The 19,144-nt window shown below is 39.0% G+C and overlaps 1 protein-coding gene and 1 long non-coding RNA gene across 5 annotated transcripts in view; one reads left to right on the top strand and one right to left on the bottom strand.

Annotated features, from left to right (window-relative positions):
- LOC134350611 (uncharacterized) overlaps positions 1-3,746 on the top strand; it is a 49,690-nt gene extending 45,944 nt beyond the window's left edge. The window contains exon 3 of the long non-coding RNA XR_010018944.1: positions 2,855-3,746. This is a non-coding gene — a long non-coding RNA (uncharacterized LOC134350611). The remainder of the gene's footprint in view (positions 1-2,854) is intronic.
- commd1 (copper metabolism (Murr1) domain containing 1) overlaps positions 1-19,144 on the bottom strand; it is a 104,082-nt gene that overhangs the window by 15,823 nt on the left and 69,115 nt on the right. The window contains exon 4 of one of the 4 annotated variants that reach the window (XM_063056062.1): positions 10,830-10,957. The exons of the other annotated variants lie outside the window; for them this stretch is intronic. Within the exon in view, the coding sequence (XP_062912132.1) occupies positions 10,913-10,957 (45 nt within the window). The 3' untranslated portion in view covers positions 10,830-10,912. Of the gene's footprint in view, positions 1-10,829; positions 10,958-19,144 lie in introns of those variants that run through there. 4 annotated transcript variants of the gene reach the window in all.

Raw genomic sequence — 19,144 nt, 5'->3', positions numbered from 1 at the left:
AAGGTGGTTGGGGGGGGGGAGGGAAAGACATGCATGGTGGTGGGATCCTGTTGGAGATGGCGGAAATTCCGCAGAATTATGTGCTGAACATGGAGGCTGGTGGGGTGGTAGGTGTGGATATGAGGAATCCTATCCCAGGTAGGGTGTGTGGGTGGATGGGGTGAGAGCAGACGAGCATAAAAAGGAAGTGATGTCTTTGACAGCATCCTTGATGATGGTGGAGGAAGGGAAGCCCCTTTCTTTTAAGGAGGAGGAGGAGGACACCTTCATTCTGGAATGAAAAGCCTCATCCTGAGAAAAGATGTGGTGGAGATGGAAGAATTGAGAAAAGGGGATGGCATCTTTATAAGTAACAGGGTGGGAAGAAGTATAGTGCAGTTAGCTGTGACAGTCTGTGGGTTTATATCTGTAGATAAGCAACCTCCAGAGATACTTTATATACTTTATTGTCGCCAAACAATTGATACTAGAACATACAATCATCACAGCGATATTTGATTCTTCGCTTCCCGCTCCCTGGAGTACAAATCAATAGTAAATATTAAAAATTTAAATTATAAATCATAAATAGAAAATAGAAAATGGAAAGTAAGGTACTGCAAAAAAATCCGAGAGGCAGGTCCGGATATTTGGAGGGTATGGCCCAGATCCGGGTCAGGATCCGTTCAGCAGTCTTATCACAATTGGAAAGAAGCTGTTCCCAAATCTCGCTGTAAGAGTCTTCAAGTTCCTGAGACAGAGATCAAGAAAGTGGAGGGATAAGTTGGAAATGGACCAAGTAAATCTGAGGGCAGAGTGGAAGTTGGAGGTAAAGTGGATGAAGTCGACAAGTTCCACGTGGATGCAGGAAGCAGCACCAATGCGGTCACTGATGTAGCATGGGAAGCTAGAGGATTGGGAAGATTTTAAAAACCAACAGAAGGCAACTTAAAAATAGCAAGAAGAGAAAAGATGAAATAAAAGGTAAGATGGTCATTAATAAGAGGATACCAAGTTTTTATAAATATATAAAGAATAATAGAAATGTGAGAATGGATATCAGACTGCTGGAACATAATGTCAGTGAGGTAGTAATTCATTCAGCAGTGAATTACTTTTGAAGCAAGGAGCATCTTTCATCAGTTTCTAAATGCTACATGGTCAGACTGTGTTGGTGAGACATTCCAATAGGTTACTGATGATCAATAGTCAAGTAAATCAAAATTGTTAAACAAAAGAGAGACAAAATTGGATGCTAAAGGATAAAATTTAGTCATTCTAGATATTTCTAAGTCACCAAATAGAGGACAAGCGGTATATGCAATATATTAATCGAAACAGCATTCAAAGGAAACTTGGAAACATAATATATGGATGAGGAAGAAACTATTATCTACCCAACTTGTCTTCCACCATGCTGGGATTCACTTCATACAAGGATAAAGGAGTTATTGATTTAGTTTCAACAGTCAATCTCTATCAAACCGTCAATAATAGGGCCAAATCTTTGGATTCTTCTCAAGCATGCTATATTCTCACACATTAAGCTTCTAATTACTGAGAGTGAGAAATGGATACAGCTGTACACGTCAGCAGAGATTACAAATTCAAATCCCAGTAGGGCCAGTTGAAAAAACCGGTTAAATAACAATGGTGATAAAAAAAATGTAGAAAATGACCAAATGTCATCTAGTTAATTCACCTCTTCTGGAAAAAGCAACTTCACAACCACATTTAAAACTTTAAAGACAGTTAAGAAAACAAAATATTTTAACGATCTTATATGCAAAGAACAGAAAACAAACAATGAACAGACAAGCCCAGATGTAAAGGTGTAGTCGCAACTGCAAGTTGACCCACTTCTCAGGATGGCATAATGCCACACAGTTCCTTACTTCCACAACAAACCACAAAGTCAGAGCTGTGTAAACAAACAATTATACCTCTGTTATTTACTCCCTTAAGTACCATCTTGCTGACTCTGAACCCAATTAACTAATCAGAACCCTTGATGACAGTATTCAAAGACATGTACTTTTTGTTTGTTGTCACAGGGAGTTAGAACTTTTTCATGATTGTGAGAAAACAATTTTTACTTGGAGTGGTCTCCATTTTCTCATGAGATTCAGCTAACTCAAATGGGAAAAAAGAGAAGGCAAGGAGTTAACTGTGGCTCCATGTTATGGTAGCGCTAAATAGAATCTTGATTATAGAATCTTGAACAGCAGTCAGCTCAGATAGCTCAAATCCCATAACATTTTGACAGAACCACATTTAGCTTGCATTCAACCAAACATATAACAAATACTGTAATGATTGTTCAGTATGCAGAATTAACCACCGCAATGAACCTTGCTCTCAATGTCGAGTCAGTGCCAGCTCAAAGGAAAATAGTCTTTGCTGACTTTTCTTGTTCCACTTGTTCATTCAATACGTCTGTTAGGCCTTTCTAACAGAAATAATATATTGTGTTCTGCCAGTCCTGTAATCAATTTCACTCAGTGCTGCAGGACAAGTATCCAAGGTGGACTCACTGAGAAGTTCTCTATAACTCTCTTCATTAATCTATTTAATAGAAGGTCCCATAAGCACAAGATTCATGTGAGTAACTCTAACTTCATCTTAGAGATGCACCCTTACCTGATCCATTCATTCTCTATCTGCCCAATGCCAACTGTTTCTCTCATCACAAATGCTATCTGCCAGAGCAAGCATTTCTATCATTTCCTTCACTTATTTATTTCAGATTTTCACAATCTACACTGCTTCAATCTTTCATTATGACTGGGCACTGAGCCCAAATGCTCATCCTTATGTATTTCTGAGCAAAGAAGGGGTGCACAGTAAGAACTCACCTGTCATTTTATCCTTTCAGGTTACAGAGGTGCAGAGAGGGCTCAACTTATCCAGCATCATCATGGGTACAATTCTCCTTGCCATTGAGGGCATCTACAAGGCAATTGTCTCAGGAAACTGACATCCTTTGCTCAGAACCACCATCACTGAAGCCACGTTCTCTTCTTGATAACATCAAGCTGGAAATACAGCAGTCTGAAGACCCACACCTTGGGGCTCAACAACAGCTTCTTCCCCACTGCCACCAGGTTCTCAAACCAACCTGAAAAATCCTAGTATCACTGTGAGCTATTTGGTTTGTTCCTTGACTTCCATTAACAGCATTGTGCTTATCTTAGTTTATTTCTTCATCTGTGTGTAATTTGTCTATAGTATCTTATCTTACATTTGTAATGCTTGTACTCTGCTGTTGCGATAAAAAGCTACCGTTCATGGCATTTATACCCTAGTTATGTATACCTATAACAAAAAATTAACTTGAAACTTATTCCTTGCCTTTGCAAACTGCTGAAATGCCTGTCCAGGTGTAAACATTGCAACGGGCAGTGAGCAGTGAGTTCCTTAACATACAAGTCAGTATCATGAAAACATTTGCCACAGCAAACAACCAAAATTTAAATCTTTTGTCCTGATTATTTTAAGTTATTGGTCATAAACTAGACTAGAAACACATGGCCAATGAATTCTGTAGTCTTATCAGAGATGGCATCTTACAGTTGGGCAAGTAGGAAGAGTTTAAATTATGAGGGGGAGAATAATTCCCCATTGACAATGTTTCCACAATCGATAAACCATCAAGGAAAGGTATTGTTCACATATTTGCTATTTTCTATATTAATATTAACTGTAGCAGCTTTTAGTGGTGAATCTTGGATGAGATTGTGGAGTTTAAAAACTGTAAAGATGGTATTTCAAAGCAAAATAATAAAAGAATTATGAAATATAATACTACTGCGACATAGATGTGAAAATATTCACTACACATTTACAGATAGGGATGGCTGGTGGTGTAGTGGCATCAGCACCGGACTTCAGAGCGAAGGCTCCCAAGTTCAAACCCAGCTGGCTCCCCGGCACGCTTTCCATCCGTGCTGGGTTGAGTGTCGAGCTAGCAACTCGACCTCATAAAAAAGAAATTGCCTGCAACAGAAACATCAACAGCAAAAAGTCGATGGCCTACGCTCTCTCGTGAGTTTAAAAGGCAATTTCCTTTTTATTTACAGATCGGGGATGGGCAAAGCTGCAATATTGCTGTAACAAGGAATGATGTTGTAGTATGTGGTGTGGAAAGGGAGCTTTGATGTGGGAAGAAGGTGCAATTTCAAAGTTCAAGCATTAAGCAAAGACATTCTTGAAAATATAGTGTAAAGCTCTGTTCAAACTGGAGAGTGAACAGTTTGGGAAGCATTGAAAGAGTCTTTAAGATCTGTGATATAGGGATCGCTGGAGGAATTACGAGATATTTCAAGGAGTCCCAGGAGAAATTGAAATTAGAGACAAGATGAGGGTAGTAAATGGTACACTTGAAAAGAATCTGGAATGCTTAGGTATACATATAAGCAGTCAGGAACAAAATGCATTATTACGCTTTATAACTCAAGTGTTTTTGAAGTGTGTTCAACGTAGAGTAAATGCAGCTCTATTTTGTATGCACCAAGATCCCACAAACTGCCATGTGATAATACCAAAATGTTTCTGACTCACCTTTCATGTCCACTTGAAAAAGCCACAGCTGAAATTGTAACCCTAACAGTGGTAAAGTCTCATACAACTGCATTTGGATACTCATACTTGTGGATTAGTTCTTGACCCACAAGGAACACCAGCGACTGAATCACAGCTGACAAATTACAATAGGTATGAAAGGGGTGGTGTGGGCTCATATTCCCAGGATTATACCCTCACTCAAGAAACTTCTTTTGCGAGGGACTGTGTGACTGGGATACACTCACTATTAACATGGCAATGACTCATGAATTCAGCATAACGCACCTTATGCTTAGAATACCAAATTTTCAAAAGAATCTTCCTTGGCATTTTCAACAAAAGGTACATCTACCTGAAACTTGTGAAAATCCACTAAGGACAGTAATAAGGCGAAAGGTGTTACAAGACTGAATATACAAATTACATTCATTTGCACTGAGAAGTGGATAAAGTGACTGGATTCAGCAGTCAATGAATATTGAAGCAGCTTTTGGGAGGTTGAGTGGATTCTGTGAAGAGCCATTCAATAATCACTTATTTGCATAAACTTGCCTTCGACTATAAAATTAAAATAGATATTACATCATATATTTTGTGCAACACATAAAGTGCTGGAGGAACTCAGCAGGCCAGGCAGCATCTTTAGAAAAGAGTAAACAGTTGATGTTTCAGGCCAAGACCCTTTATCAGGACTTGTATTTTGTAATCATTTCTGATCTTCATACAACACTACATTCAAATTATTCATATCAATCAACTGAAAGTAAGCTTGGAAAACCATTTCTGTTGGTTCTATCTGCTATAACAAGTCTATTGCTTTGGATATAATTCAATCGGCGGGGGAGGGGAGAATAACCTAGCCAGGGAAAGCCACAGCAGTCAGGTCCCTAGCACAGAGGTCCTGCAAAATGAGTTCAAGAAGTTAGTTGCTCAGTTAATGACAGGCCTCCAGGATGTTGACCTGAGGACTGTTATCAGAAATATGTACTAGTGAGGTTAGAGTGAGAAAGATAATACAGTTTAACATGTGCCCAAGGAGATGGTGCAGTAGGTAGGGCTTCAGATTTTTAGATCATTGGGCTCTCTTCCAGGGAAGGAGTGACCTGTACAAAAGGGATGGTTTGCACCCGAACTGGAGAGGGAAGTTTTGTTGGTGCTGCTTCAGGAAGTTTAAGCTAGAGTTGCAGTGGTATGGGACCCAAATTGCCAGAGCAGCGAATGGAATGGTTATGGAGAAAGTAGATGTTAAGCCTACATACAAAGACAGGAACTGAAAGGCTGAACATGGTTACGCATGTTCTGAGTTGTATCTAGTTCAACTCAAGGACTATTGTAAGGCAGATGAGCTTGGAGCATGAAGCAGCACGTGGAATTATAGCCATTAGAGAGACTTGGTTGCTGAAGGGGAAGGAAGGGCAGCTCAATGTTCCAGGGTTCTGTTGTTTTAGACATGTTAGAGGGGGTGCTATTAAAGGGGAGGGATGGCATTACTTGTCAGGGAAAATGTCATGGCGGTGTTCAGACAGGACAGACTGGAGGACTCATCTACTGAAGCTATATTTGTGGAACTAGGGGGCAAGAACGGGATGACCATGTTAATTGTATTGTATTATAGGCCACCCAATAGTCAGTGGGATTTCGAGGAGCAAATTTGTACAGAGATAGCAGACGGTTGTAAGAAAAAATAAAAAGGTTGTGGTAGTAGGGTGATTTTAATTTTCCAGAAACTGACTAGGACTCCCATAGTCGATAGGGTTTATCAAATGTGTTCAAAAAAGTTTCCTTAATCAACATGGAGCAGTCCCCCCTAATGAGAATGTGATACTGGATCTCTCCTGTTAGGGAATGAGACAGCAAGTGACAGAAATCTATATTGGGGAACAATTTGGATCTCATGATCATAATTACATTAGTTTCAAGATAATTATGGAGAAGGACAGGGTTGGTCCTCAGGTTGAAATGTTGAGAGTAGAGAGTTTGTATGCTTCTGTTAGAAGCAAAGGCAAAGCCAACAGGTTTAGGGAACCCTGGCTTTGTAAGGATTTTGAGGCCCTGGTTAGGGAGCAGGAGGAGGAGGTGCAGAACAGGATTAATCAGCAAGGAACAAGTGCATAAGTACATGGATGGGTGAGATATGGAATGCAATGGTCCAAGTACGGGTCAATGGGACTAGGCAGCATAACAGCTCAGCACAGACTAAATGAACGAAGGGTCTTTCTGTGCAATTGTGCTGAGACTGTCACTCTCTGACTATCACTACTGATTACCACAATAGGCAGAAGGCACACAAAAACTCACATTTAGAGCAGTTATATGGATCCTTCATGGAAACTGGAAAAGTGAGATTTTAAAATGGAAATGTAAAAAATGTTTGTTTATTTAAAAATTGTAAGGAGAAAAGTGAGACCCCCTGCTCAATGAGGGCAGTGTTCTATTTATAACATAAATGACCCTTTTGCCTTTAGCTGGTGGTGCCAAAACAAACATGTTACTGTTTCTAAAACCATTTTCTCTCAGTGCCACTTACAATTTTTCATACATTGTAAATTGTCTATTCCCATGCTACTGAATACAATAAATAAAGGGAGACATGGGCCAAGTATTAACACAGCATTCATTGAAATCTGCTGCAGTGAAGTAAATAATACAACAGTGCATCTATCCAATTACATTTCCATTTCTTGTTAAACAGAACATGGTGAGACTCTGTTTGCACTATCACTTTGTTTTTCTGATGTTTCTCCTTTAAAGACAGTACTTGACCAATGTAGTGGAAAAGCAGCTTGATTCATGGATAGAATTTTACACATGCCAAATAAAGGTTCATCCTAATAATCGTTGACCAACTATGGTTTATTGTCACAACAGGCATCATAGGATCAATCACTCTCAACTGATCTTTGCTGTAATTTAGCTATTGTGCACCAGGTAACATTATATCACAAGGTTAAATGGAGTTATCTGAACAGCCAAAATGTCTGTGTAAACAGGTTTCAGCATTTCCCCTGAATTCTCCTCAGGCACCCAGTAGTAACAATATTAAAAACCATTAAGATCCGGACAAAAATAGAAGAGTTCGGGGATGTGGAATCAAGTGAATAGCTCATACAAAAATCTAGAGGAATAAATAATTCAAGTGTTCTGTTTTAGGTGCAATAAGCGAGGTGTTATAATATTTTTTGTCTAACTGACTCAAAAATTTTCTCTCCTCTTCACATCAAAATTTGAACTGGCAATGTTGTACAGTATTCAGGCACAGTAGTTCAAGTAATGAAACTGGTTATCCAAAGAGCTGAATTAATAATCCCAAGACCCCAGGTTCAAGTCCCACTATGTAAACTGTGGCATGTAAAATTGGTTAATAATTTTACAAAAGCTACTGAAGTGTTTCAGAAATTACTGGATGAGTTCACTAAGGTCCATGAGTTGCTTAATGTGTTCTTTGTGCAGCACTTGAAAAACAGGTTAAAAGAAATCGGCATCCCATGGCTTTGTTGTTTTTTCACCCATGTGTGCCTAGAGACTAGTTCTATCATTTGTAGAGTCACAATATTACACCACCAAGTTCCTAATACAGAAGTATTATCGCTGAAAATACTCATGCATGAATTTTCCTTTGAATTTCCATCATCCACCCCAATCAAAAAAAACAACTACTCTTATCCAAAGCTTTGGTGTTCAACCTTCTGCTGAGTTCTAATTAAAGTACCAATTTAAAACTTGGTCTACAACAGCTGAAATTATGGATCAACTCAAACTGAGCACAAAATTTCAGTCAGGCGGTTGAAGGACCCTAGTATGCTTCATGAAAATCTGAATGAGCTATTGGACAGATATGCCCTTTGACACAGCATTCCAAGGTCAACCACCAAATACCAATCTACATTTAGTCTGCAGCTCTCCACGTTTTGACAATTCAAGTGCTTATTTAGAAAGTTCGCAAATGTACTCGTCTCCACCTTCCACCCAGGCAGTGCATTCCACATTCCAATACATTCTGGGTGAATAAATGCTAATTCTCATCCCCTCTAATCCACTTTTCCCACGACCCTAACTGCACAATAATAGTTCACATTACCATGAAATATTTTTTCAATCCTATGCACCTCTAAGAAACTTAAAGAATTGCGATTTCATCAATGGAATTACTGATTTTACATGGTCATTCTAATACAAACCAAGAAAACCTTGCCACCTTCACAAAGCTTAAAATGAACTTCTAAAAAAAATCATTGGAAGCTAAGCAAAATTAACTCAACAGAACTTGAACATCCAGCAGATAAGTGTTTTCATGGAGAAGTATATTTTTGCAGTTGGTGTGAAATTTCTTTCAGCAAGATGTTGAGTGACAATTTAATAAAATCTAATAACAATATGAAGCTGGTTGTCAAATCATAAACCCTGCAGGAGTCTAAAATAACTGCTTGATTTCTTGTTTGGTGCTAAATAAGCTACTGGAAGATTTGATTTTCTTTTTTCAAAAAAAGAGAACTGTTCCAGTAAAAAGCGAATTACAGCCCCAAATACCACCTAAAATTAATTTAAGTGTTTCAATTGTACTTTCTACAAGTAGCAAACCAAACAGGAGCAACTTTGCAAGCTGGATAGAGTAATGCTGAATTTTAATTACCTACCAACATATTTTGCAATATCAGGTGATCCGTTTGGCATGGTATTTTCAAGATGACCTCCACAATAACTATTCACTTGTGTGTTAGGCAACAGAGGAAATATGAAATAGCAATTTTGCTGTAAAGCAACACGTGGAATAACATTAAACAGTTCAGACATGAAAACAGAAACTACTTTGAATACTCAATAGCCCAAGCTTCATCCAAAGAAAAGAATGTGGTGAACACAGCAGAAAAAGAGATCAACCTTCCTTCTTCACCAGTCTTGACGAAGGGTTATTGATCTGAAACATCAACTGTTTGTCTCCACAGAACATCACGCCTGTTGAATAATTACCAAACCTGCAGTTTTTAATTTCAGAATTAGTATCATTGAGAGCAATTAAGCACACATCTTGTTTCAAACACATTGTCATTTGCATTTTATTCTGAAATTGCTAGATTTTATTCTCAGTAACAAAATTATCTCATGATAACATACCCATTTGGCTAAGGCAATTATCCTTTCTCTGGCTTTTAACACAAATTAAATTAAGGCACTTTCATGGCCATGCATTCCACGGATTATAAGATCAACATAAGCCAACCATTAACCTCCAATTTGTCAATAGCTTTCTATGCGCTGCATCAAAGAATGCATTTTGATTTAAACTTTTAATCTTCAAGCAAACTGAAATTCCAATTTTGAAATTGGTTTAACTGCACAGGTGGAAATAATGGCATTCTTTTGTCCTTGGCTCTAATATGAACAAATACAATTCACAATATTTAGCTCTCGGCACTTCAGCCAAGCATTAATTCTTGTTGGCTTATCTGGAAGAGCTGTTTCCAGAACACAATCAATGGAATTTGACATTCACCTGGCAATGTCATTACCCAAATTACCTAATGCATATGGTACATTGCAAGGAGTGCTTGCGCTGAGCTACCAGCAAGAATGCAACTGCATTATAAAGCAATTGTAGCAGAAGGAACTTTTCTATTTCCCACTTTTTTACCAAAATTAAAGACTTCTTGACCAGTGCTTTAGACACAAATTTATTTCTTCTGTTTTGCCAAGTTTCTGATGATATAAATAGCCACAGGTAGGAGTCTATAAACACAAGACAGACATTTTTTGCTCAAACTCTAGTCCTTACAGCATCAGCACCATCAACAAAACTCACTTTTTTTGTGAAATAATTCCCTACTTTTAATTTATCTGGAAAAGGGGGCAGATGTCTTCTAAAACAAAATGAGATTTATTGTCACAGACTTAAGTAGTGAAATTTGTTGCTTTGTGACAGTAGTACAGTGCAGGCAAAACAAATTACCACACATTAGAAATTTTTAAAACTATTACAACAGAAAAGCAAGGAACTGTTAATTGATTTATGGACTGTTCAGATATGTGATTGCAGAGGGGAAGAACGTTGGGTGTGGGTCTTCAGGCTCCTGTACTGCCTCCCAGATGGCAATAAAGAGGGCATATAAAACAGTGGTGCTATGAAGTTTGTGAACCCTTTGAAATTTTCTCTATTTCTGCATAAATATGACCTAAAATGTGATCAGGTCTTCCTCACGCAAGTCCTAAGACTAAATAAAGAAAACCCAATTAAATAAAAGACATGAAAAACATTATACTTGTACTTCTATTTATTGAGAAAAATGATTCAATCTTACATACATTTGTTGGGTAAAGTATGTGGACCTCTGGGGTCATGCCTTCTACAAAAGCTATTTGGAGTCAGGTATTCCAATCAATGAGACAAGATTGGAGGTCTGGGGTGCAGAGGTGCCCTGCCCTATAAAAAAAAAGACACACAGTCAGGTTAATGACAAAGCCTGCTCTTCTAAGAAAGATCTGTTTATGTGCACCATGCCTTGATCAAACCAACTTTCAGAGGACCTTAGATGAATTGTAGAGATGCATGAAGCAGGGAAAAGCTACAAAAGCATTCTAAAGACTGAGTATTCATCAATCCACAGCAAGAGAAATTGTCCACAAATGGAGCAAACTCAGTATTATTGCTACTTCACTGAGGAGTGGGCATCCTGCACTGATCACATCAAGAGCACAATGTGCAATGCTGAATAAGATGAAAAAGAACCCAAGGGTAACAGCAAAAGACCCACAGAAATCTCTAGAACTTGCTAAAGTCTCTGTTCATGCGTCCTCTATAAGAAAAACACTGAACAAGAATGGTGTTCATGGAAGGACACCATGGAGGAAACCATTGCTCTCCAAAAAGATAAAATTGCTGCATATCTCAAGTTAGCAAAACACCACCTTGATGTTCTACAACACCTCTAGGACGATGTTCTATGGACAGGCGAGACAAAAGTTGAACTTCCTGGTAGAAATGAATATTGCTATGTTTAGAGGAAAAGGGCACTGCACACCAACACCTCATCCTAACCACGAAGCGTGGTGGAAGGAACATCAAGGTTCGGGGCTGCTTTGCTACCTCAGGGCCTGGACAGCTCACAATTTTGAATTAATTGTTCTCTCAACAATCGAATCAAGACATTTTACAGGAGAACGTCAGGGTAGCAGTCCATCGCCTGAAGCTTAATAGAAGTTGGATAATGCAACAAGACGATGATATGAAAGACAGGAGTAAATCAATAACAGAATGGTTTGAAAAGACGAAAATTCATGTTCTGGAATGGCTGAGTTGAAGTACTGACCTTAATCCTAAAGAAATGTTGTGGAAGGACCTGAAATAAGCAGCTCGTGCAAGGAAGCCCACAAATGTCCCAGAGATGAAGCAGTTTTGTAAGGAAGAATGGCCTAACATGCCTCCAAGCTGATGTGCAGGACTGATCAACAGTTACCAAAACATTTGATTGAACTTATTGCTGTGCAAGGGGGTCACACCAGTTACTGAAAGCAAAGGTTCACATACTTTTTCTAACATATAATATTGAATAATTTTTCTCAATAAATAAATGAACAAGTATTATGTTTTTCTGTTATTTAATTGGGTGCTCTTTATCTAGTTTTAGGCCTTGCATGAAGATGTAATCACATTTTAGGTCATATTTATGCAGAAACAGAGATAATTCTGCAGGGTTCACAGACTTTCTAGCACCACTCTAGGTGGTGAGGGTTCTTAATGATTGATGCTGTGCTCTTGAAGGACTACCTTCAATGGTGGGGATGCTTGTGCCTGTGATGGAGATATCCGAGTCGACATCCCTCTGCAGGCTTTTGCAATGCTGTACCAGTCAGGATTTCTATATTTGTAGAAATTTGCTGGAGCCTTTGGTGACATAACAAATCTCATACACCTAATAAAGTAGAGTTGCTGGTGTGCTTTTGTTGTGATTGCATCAGTATGTTTGGGCCTAGATCCTATGAGATGTGTTATGGTCTTAATATAAGAGTAAAATTAGGCTAATTGACCCACAATCTTTAATGCAATTATTCATGAAGAATCTTTCAAACTCCAATTTAAAATTCCCAATGACTTGGCCTCCACAGCAATCTGTGGCGATGAGTTTCACAGATTCACCACTGTCTGGCTGAAGAAAATCCTCATCTCCATTCTAAATGGACATCCATTCTGGTGGCACCTTAATGCATATATGTCCTTGATGCCGGGTAGGATGGTTCCAGTGATACATTGGGCAGTATTGACCTGTTGTGGAGCCTTGTCTATCGCAGAGCAGTTTCTGCACCATGTAGCGAAGCAGCATGTTAGGATGCTCTCTTCTGTGCATCTGTAGGACAGATTGATGTGCATACTCCAGCTCTCTTTAGCATCCACAGAAAGCAGAGGTGTTGGTGAGCTTTCTTTATTGTGTTCTGGGACCATGAGAGGTTGTGCAAGATGTGCACTCCAAGGAGTTTGAAACAGCTCCTAGTTTCCACTGTTGTGCGGCTGATATAAAGAGGGGTGAGAATGTTATGAAATCTCCAGAAGTGGATAGCTACCTCTTTTGCCTTGTTGATATTGATGATGTGGTTATTGCCCTGGCACCGGGCCTCAAGCTCTTCCAACTCCGCTCTCAAGATTGTATAATGTACACACCTTGATAATAACGTACTTTGAGCTCTATAGGCTGTGTCTTTGTTGTTGGTGATGAGTCAACACTTACATTGTTACACAACTCGGCTTTTATTTGACTATATCATGCAAAACATCTTAGGATGTTTTTGTTGTTGTGGACTAGACAATGTGATTAATTGGATGTTTGGCTGTGCAGCTGTGTGTGAGCAGAGTGTACAGCAGTAAGCTCAGCGTACAACTCTGTAGTGTAACTATGTTGAGGATGATGGGGAGGGAGGAGTGGCTGTGTGTCCTGACTATCTAAGATCTGCTGACAAGGAAGTCCAACACTCAGTTGCACAGAGGTGTATTTAGACCAAGAAGTAAGAGTTTGTTCACCAAGTCTGTGGGACAATAGTGTTAAATATAGAACTGAAATCCAGAAAGCATTGTGACACAGGTGTTCTTGCTTTCTCAGTGGGCCAAGGCCAGGTGCATGATAGATGCTAGAGTATCTGTCATAGAGTAGTTCTGTCGGTCAGCATATTAGTAAGTGTTCATTGTGGCAGGAATTAAGTTTTTGATCTGTGCCATTACCAGCTGTTCAGAGCACTTCATGATATTAGGTATCAGTGCCACCGGATGGGAGTCATTTAGTTCTGAAGATATAGAGTTCTTTGGTACAGGGATGATGGTGGCTGACTTGAAGAAGGTGGGGATGGCAGTCTGGATGAGTCAAGTGTTGAAGATGTCTGTGAAGACATCAGTGAGCAGGTGTACCCACTCCCTGAATAATTTGCACTAAGCCAAGTTTACCAGATGACCTGGTTAAGTGATGCTCTTGATACGGTTTCCTCTATATTGGTGAGACATTATGTAGATTGGGGGACTACATTGTTCTGGACCTTCGCTTCCACTGAGAAAAGCAGGATTTCCTGGTGGCCAACCATTTCAATTCCAATTCCAATTCCCATTCTGACATGCCAGCTCATGGCCTCATCTACCACTGTGATTCTCAGATTGGAGGAACAAAACCTCATTCCATCTGGGGAGCCATCAACCTGAAGGCATGAATATCAATTAGCATAACTTCCTGTAGTTTTCCTCTTCCCTTCTTTAATTCCCCCCTTAACTCTTCTCCTTACCTGCGAATCACCTCTCCTTGCCCTTTCTCCCATGAACCAGTCTCCTCTATCAGATTCCTTCTTCTCTGGTCCTTTACCTTTTACACCTCACAACTCTAAACATCCCCTTCGCCCACCCTCCTGGCTTCACCTATCACCGAGCCTGTACTCTTCCCCTCTCCCCCACCTTCTTATTCTGGCTAGTTCCCCCTTCCTTTCTCGTCCTGATGAAGGACCTTGGCCCGAAACATCAGCAGTTTATTCATTTCCATAGACACTGCCTGACCTCTGAGTTGCTCCAGCATTTTATGTGTGTTGCTCCGGTGAAGCAATGCCTTGACTTTAAAACTCTCTCACTTGTTTTCAAACACCTCCATCAGAATCCCCATTAATTCTGCTCTAGCAATCTTCCAAGAGATTTGCATTTGCCCAACTCTGACCTCAAGTATTTCTGAATGTAATTGTTACCTTGGATATCCAAGTTTAAACACTGAAATTCCCTTTTGAAACATCTGGCTTTGAAATTCTCAACTCCATTAATATAGTCTTCAATGGTCTACTCCTTTGGCCACTCACATTGTTACACAACTCTGCATCAGCTTTTATTTGACTATATCATGCAATACATCCCAGGGTGTTTTGTTACACTGACATCAGCACAAAAGATCTTTAATTTAAATTAAATTAAATTCTAATTAGCAGAATTAGAAGCTGTTCCTTTTGATGGAGGGTATTTGATCAAGGCATTCAAGACAAGGTTGTTAAAGTTATAATAAATCTACTTCAATCCAAGACAATATTCTGGCAATGGCAGATCTTTGTGGTTTTAGATTCAGTTTAGCTGACCAATAGGCAATGTATATTGTTCAGGCCATGTCAACGTATCGAGTTAAGTGTATTGGTAGCAGTGTGGCATTTTGGATGCTCCCCACAACCAAAGTTGGTAACTTCATATCCGTCTACCTCAAATTCTAATGCCATAAAACTATCCACTCATTCAACTGCCCAAAATTACCTTGAAGGTATTCTCCTCACAACCCAAAACCATTTCACACTGTCTGAAATGTATTTGGTTCCTTCACTTAAGTTATCAATACATTTTGAATATTTGGGACCCAAGCATATAATGGTGATGACTTGGTTCCCCACAAGTCACTACCTCCCACCCTTGACAAAATCCATTAATTCCTGCTCTCCATCAACTAATTTTAATCCATCCATCCTTCATCACAAATGGAGACCAGAATTAGAGATTACATTTCATACTTTATCATCTAAGTATCCTTGAAAACATTATCCATTGTTAGAATGCACAGGTTAGAGTACTGATCTTGAGGCTTAGACTGGAAGGAGTTAGAGGCTTCAGTCAGAGAAAGGAAAAAGCTGCAGGTAAAGTTTATTCCCTTTCCCTTCTTTATCTTTGTTCAGCGAGGACAGAGACTGTCCTTTCAAGGTGGGTGAAGGGAAGCTCAGGGAGGATTTCAGAAATCTTTTGAAATATAAAAACATAAAGAAGGGCAAATGCCCAGAATGCATTGCTGCTAATAGGAGCTGATACATCAGGGACATTTAAGAGTCTCTTAGTTAGGCACGTGGATGAAAGAAAAATTGAAGGTGATGGGCAACGTAGGAGGGAAGGGTTAAGATGAACATGAAGTAAAAAAAATTGGTAGAACAGCATGGGCCAAAGGGCTCATACTGTGCTGTACTGTTCTACGTTCTATGAAATACTGCCAGTTACGATACATGAGACTTTGATTCTATACTGTCAGTTTTGAGAATCACACAGCTTTCAAAATTCCAGCTTCTCTTATTTATTACACTTGTTATTAGTACTGGAGAATTCATTGATATTCTACTTCCATTGTGTGAACAAAACTATTTAACCTTCAGACCTTCTTCATATTCAGAATGGCATGATTAACAGCAATGTAAAGGAAAAATTGATTCGATAGAATTATTTTAAGTGTAATTAGAGAATGATAAATTTGTAACATAAAAAAGGAGGAATTATATAAAGGAACAAAATGCTTGGGGACAAGTTCCAGGAAAGAACATACATTAAATGTCAAGCACTGGTAAGAGTACGTACAGAAATGCTCGAGTAATCTAACTTGCATCAGCAGTCATTTTCAGACTAAATGTCTTCAAAATACAAAGAAAAATTAGAAATATGTCCTGATTATTATTGTTACATACCTCAAGGAGATCTTGTGACTTTCTTGTGAGAATAATGTAATGGTCTTTTGGAGGTCACCTGATGTAATTTTCCCACCGATGTGAGGTCACTTGATGACATGTTCACCATGGGTATAAAAGGGAAGACCCCTGGTGACGCAGTTAGTTTTCCAGCTAGAACGTTAGTCACTGTCTCCGTTCCGTTGCATATTTGTTTTATGACACAGTTTCATTTTTAAAACTGAGTGTTACGTTCGATTGTAAGGTACAATAGTGCTGGATTGGCAGTTTACCCATTTCTGCCAGATTTGTCGATGTATCTTTTCAGTAGTATTGGAGAGTGAAGACTTTATCGAAGTACAGGATATGAAGGATTAAGAGAAGTTGGTGATGTTCGGCAGTTTAATAAAGGATCGACCTTATTGTGTCTTCATTGAAGTAGCAACCTGCATCGAAGATAACTCCTGCCAAAAGAGCAAGGTAGTTCATACAGGATTTGCTCGCCAGAAGAAAGGTCAGTTGTTTTAAGCCGTTTATTTCCTTCATCGTGAATCCTTTTGGACAGAACCAGCAGGAAAGTCGCCTCTATGAAGAAATCCTTCTCCAGAGGAGTCTCTCCCAATTGAATATATAAATCTGTTGGACTTTCGAATTTACCATGTTAAGAACTGTATTTGACTTTACTGCTTTAAGAACTGTTTCCGATTTATCGCTTTAAGAACCAGTACTGAGTGGCGATTTGCTGAACGGCCGCATAGTGGTTAACTTCCGGTTAAGGTTTTCGTTTGTTTTTTTTATTGCTTATCCGTGTTTAATAAATGTTTGGTCGTTTTTATATAACCTGACTCGATTGATATTCATTGTTGCCGGTTATGTAACAACTATCAACTCATTTCACAATAAATCAACTAAATATGCTTTGGTAATAGTACTACTTCAACATCCACCATAGGAAGGAGTTTTCTTTTCACTGACTGCAATACCAATTTTTCCCCAAAAGACAGTCAGGAGTTTTGGATAAGAATAATACTGTTGGGTCAGATCTACAATGAAATGATTCATGTATATGGAAGGCAAAGGAACCCAGATATACTTTTTGGATCTTAAAAACGTCTTAACCAGTTTGTACAATACAAATTTAAACAAATATTGTTCGTTCATTTAAGGACTTTCAAAAGAGTACAAGATGTTTCTTGTGTTATGTGGGTTATCAAGAACTGGCTGAAAGAAACAAAGCTACGATTTGCTATTTACAGCACCAAGTGCTGCCCAAGGCAGTTGGTGAAAAACACAAGGAGTGTCTCAGAAGATAAACTATTTATAAAATGCTCTGTGTTATGAACGTAGGGTGGAGTTTCCAACACTATAGTGCTTCAAAGAGAAAACGCTCTATATTTCACGAACACGTCAAGATTCAGTGGATGAATGCGTGACAGTGGAAAGAAGTTATGATTTGATTCAACAAAATCCAAAGCCACCATGGTTTAAAATATTTACAATTTCCAGTGTGTTATTTGGTGTCAAAAATGTGTTTCTTCACTGACCACTTCAGTGAAGAACTTAAAGGGACAATACCTTTTCATTTACAAGCGCAGTCAATATAGGACAATGAAAAATGGGTCAAGGACATGACTCAATCCAAGGACATGAATAATTTCCACCCATCCTTTCCTTCCCATCTGTAACCTGTTACACAGTTGGCAATGCCATCCTCTAATGTTACTTCTCCAAAATAGCTCAGTTGTGCAGAATTCAAATGGCCTGATTCCATTCCGATCCATCCATAGGCAAAATGTCACACGCACCGGTTTCGCTTCCAGCTCCCTGCCATAATTATGATTTTCCTTTAATACTGCACTTCCATTTGTTATCTGTGTGCCAGTAACCCTTGGCAATATCATCCAAAAGCAGTTGGCTCCACATGTGGTGAATTGGGACCACCTTTTCTGATCGCTCCACTCTTTAAATTATTACACTCAATGAAAAGAACTTTCTCTTAAACTGTGATGACTAAGCCAATGTTGTCATTCTCGATTATAAACTCTTCTCTCCTCCAGCGGATCATCTTGATCTAAACCAGATCACATCCCATCTTACTCAGGAGCACTGAGTATGATATCACATTTGACATGAAAATAAACTTTCAGCTACATAGCTGGATTACAAGGAAGTCAATTAACTCCCACACTGTAACGTTGCTGTGGTTCAGCTCAACTGCTGTGAAAATCAATCCATGCCTTTGTTAACCTTTAACCTGACTACTTCAGCAAAATTTCCAACTCCTTGTTCTAACTCCCTACAATCAAGGTCTGGTCCCCTCATTAAATTTTACCAAATCCTGTCTACCTACCATCGATGTTTACTGATCTTCAATGGCTCTCTGTTATGCCATAGCCTGAATTTTAAAATTTTCATTCCAGTTTCCAAATTTATCAATGGCTTAAACAAAATAAAAATAAACTACTGGAGGAACTAAGTGGGTTGAGAAGGGGGAAACGGGATAAAGGAATTGATGACTTGGGGAGTCAGGAATGACTAACAATGAGGCTTGATCTCTTCCTATCTTCAGAATATTTCCCCAGCTCTGCAGCTCACCAACTAACTTCTGTACTCCTCCAATTCCGGCACACAGGATTTTGTCACACTATCATTACTGTCTTTAATTTCTTAACTATCTCCTTACTGCCATCTCTTT

The sequence above is a fragment of the Mobula hypostoma genome, chromosome 8, assembly GCF_963921235.1.
Source record: "Mobula hypostoma chromosome 8, sMobHyp1.1, whole genome shotgun sequence".
Lineage (NCBI taxonomy): Eukaryota > Metazoa > Chordata > Chondrichthyes > Myliobatiformes > Myliobatidae > Mobula > Mobula hypostoma.
The sequence above is the reverse complement of the archived record's forward strand: the minus strand, read 5'-3'. Positions and strand labels throughout refer to the sequence as shown.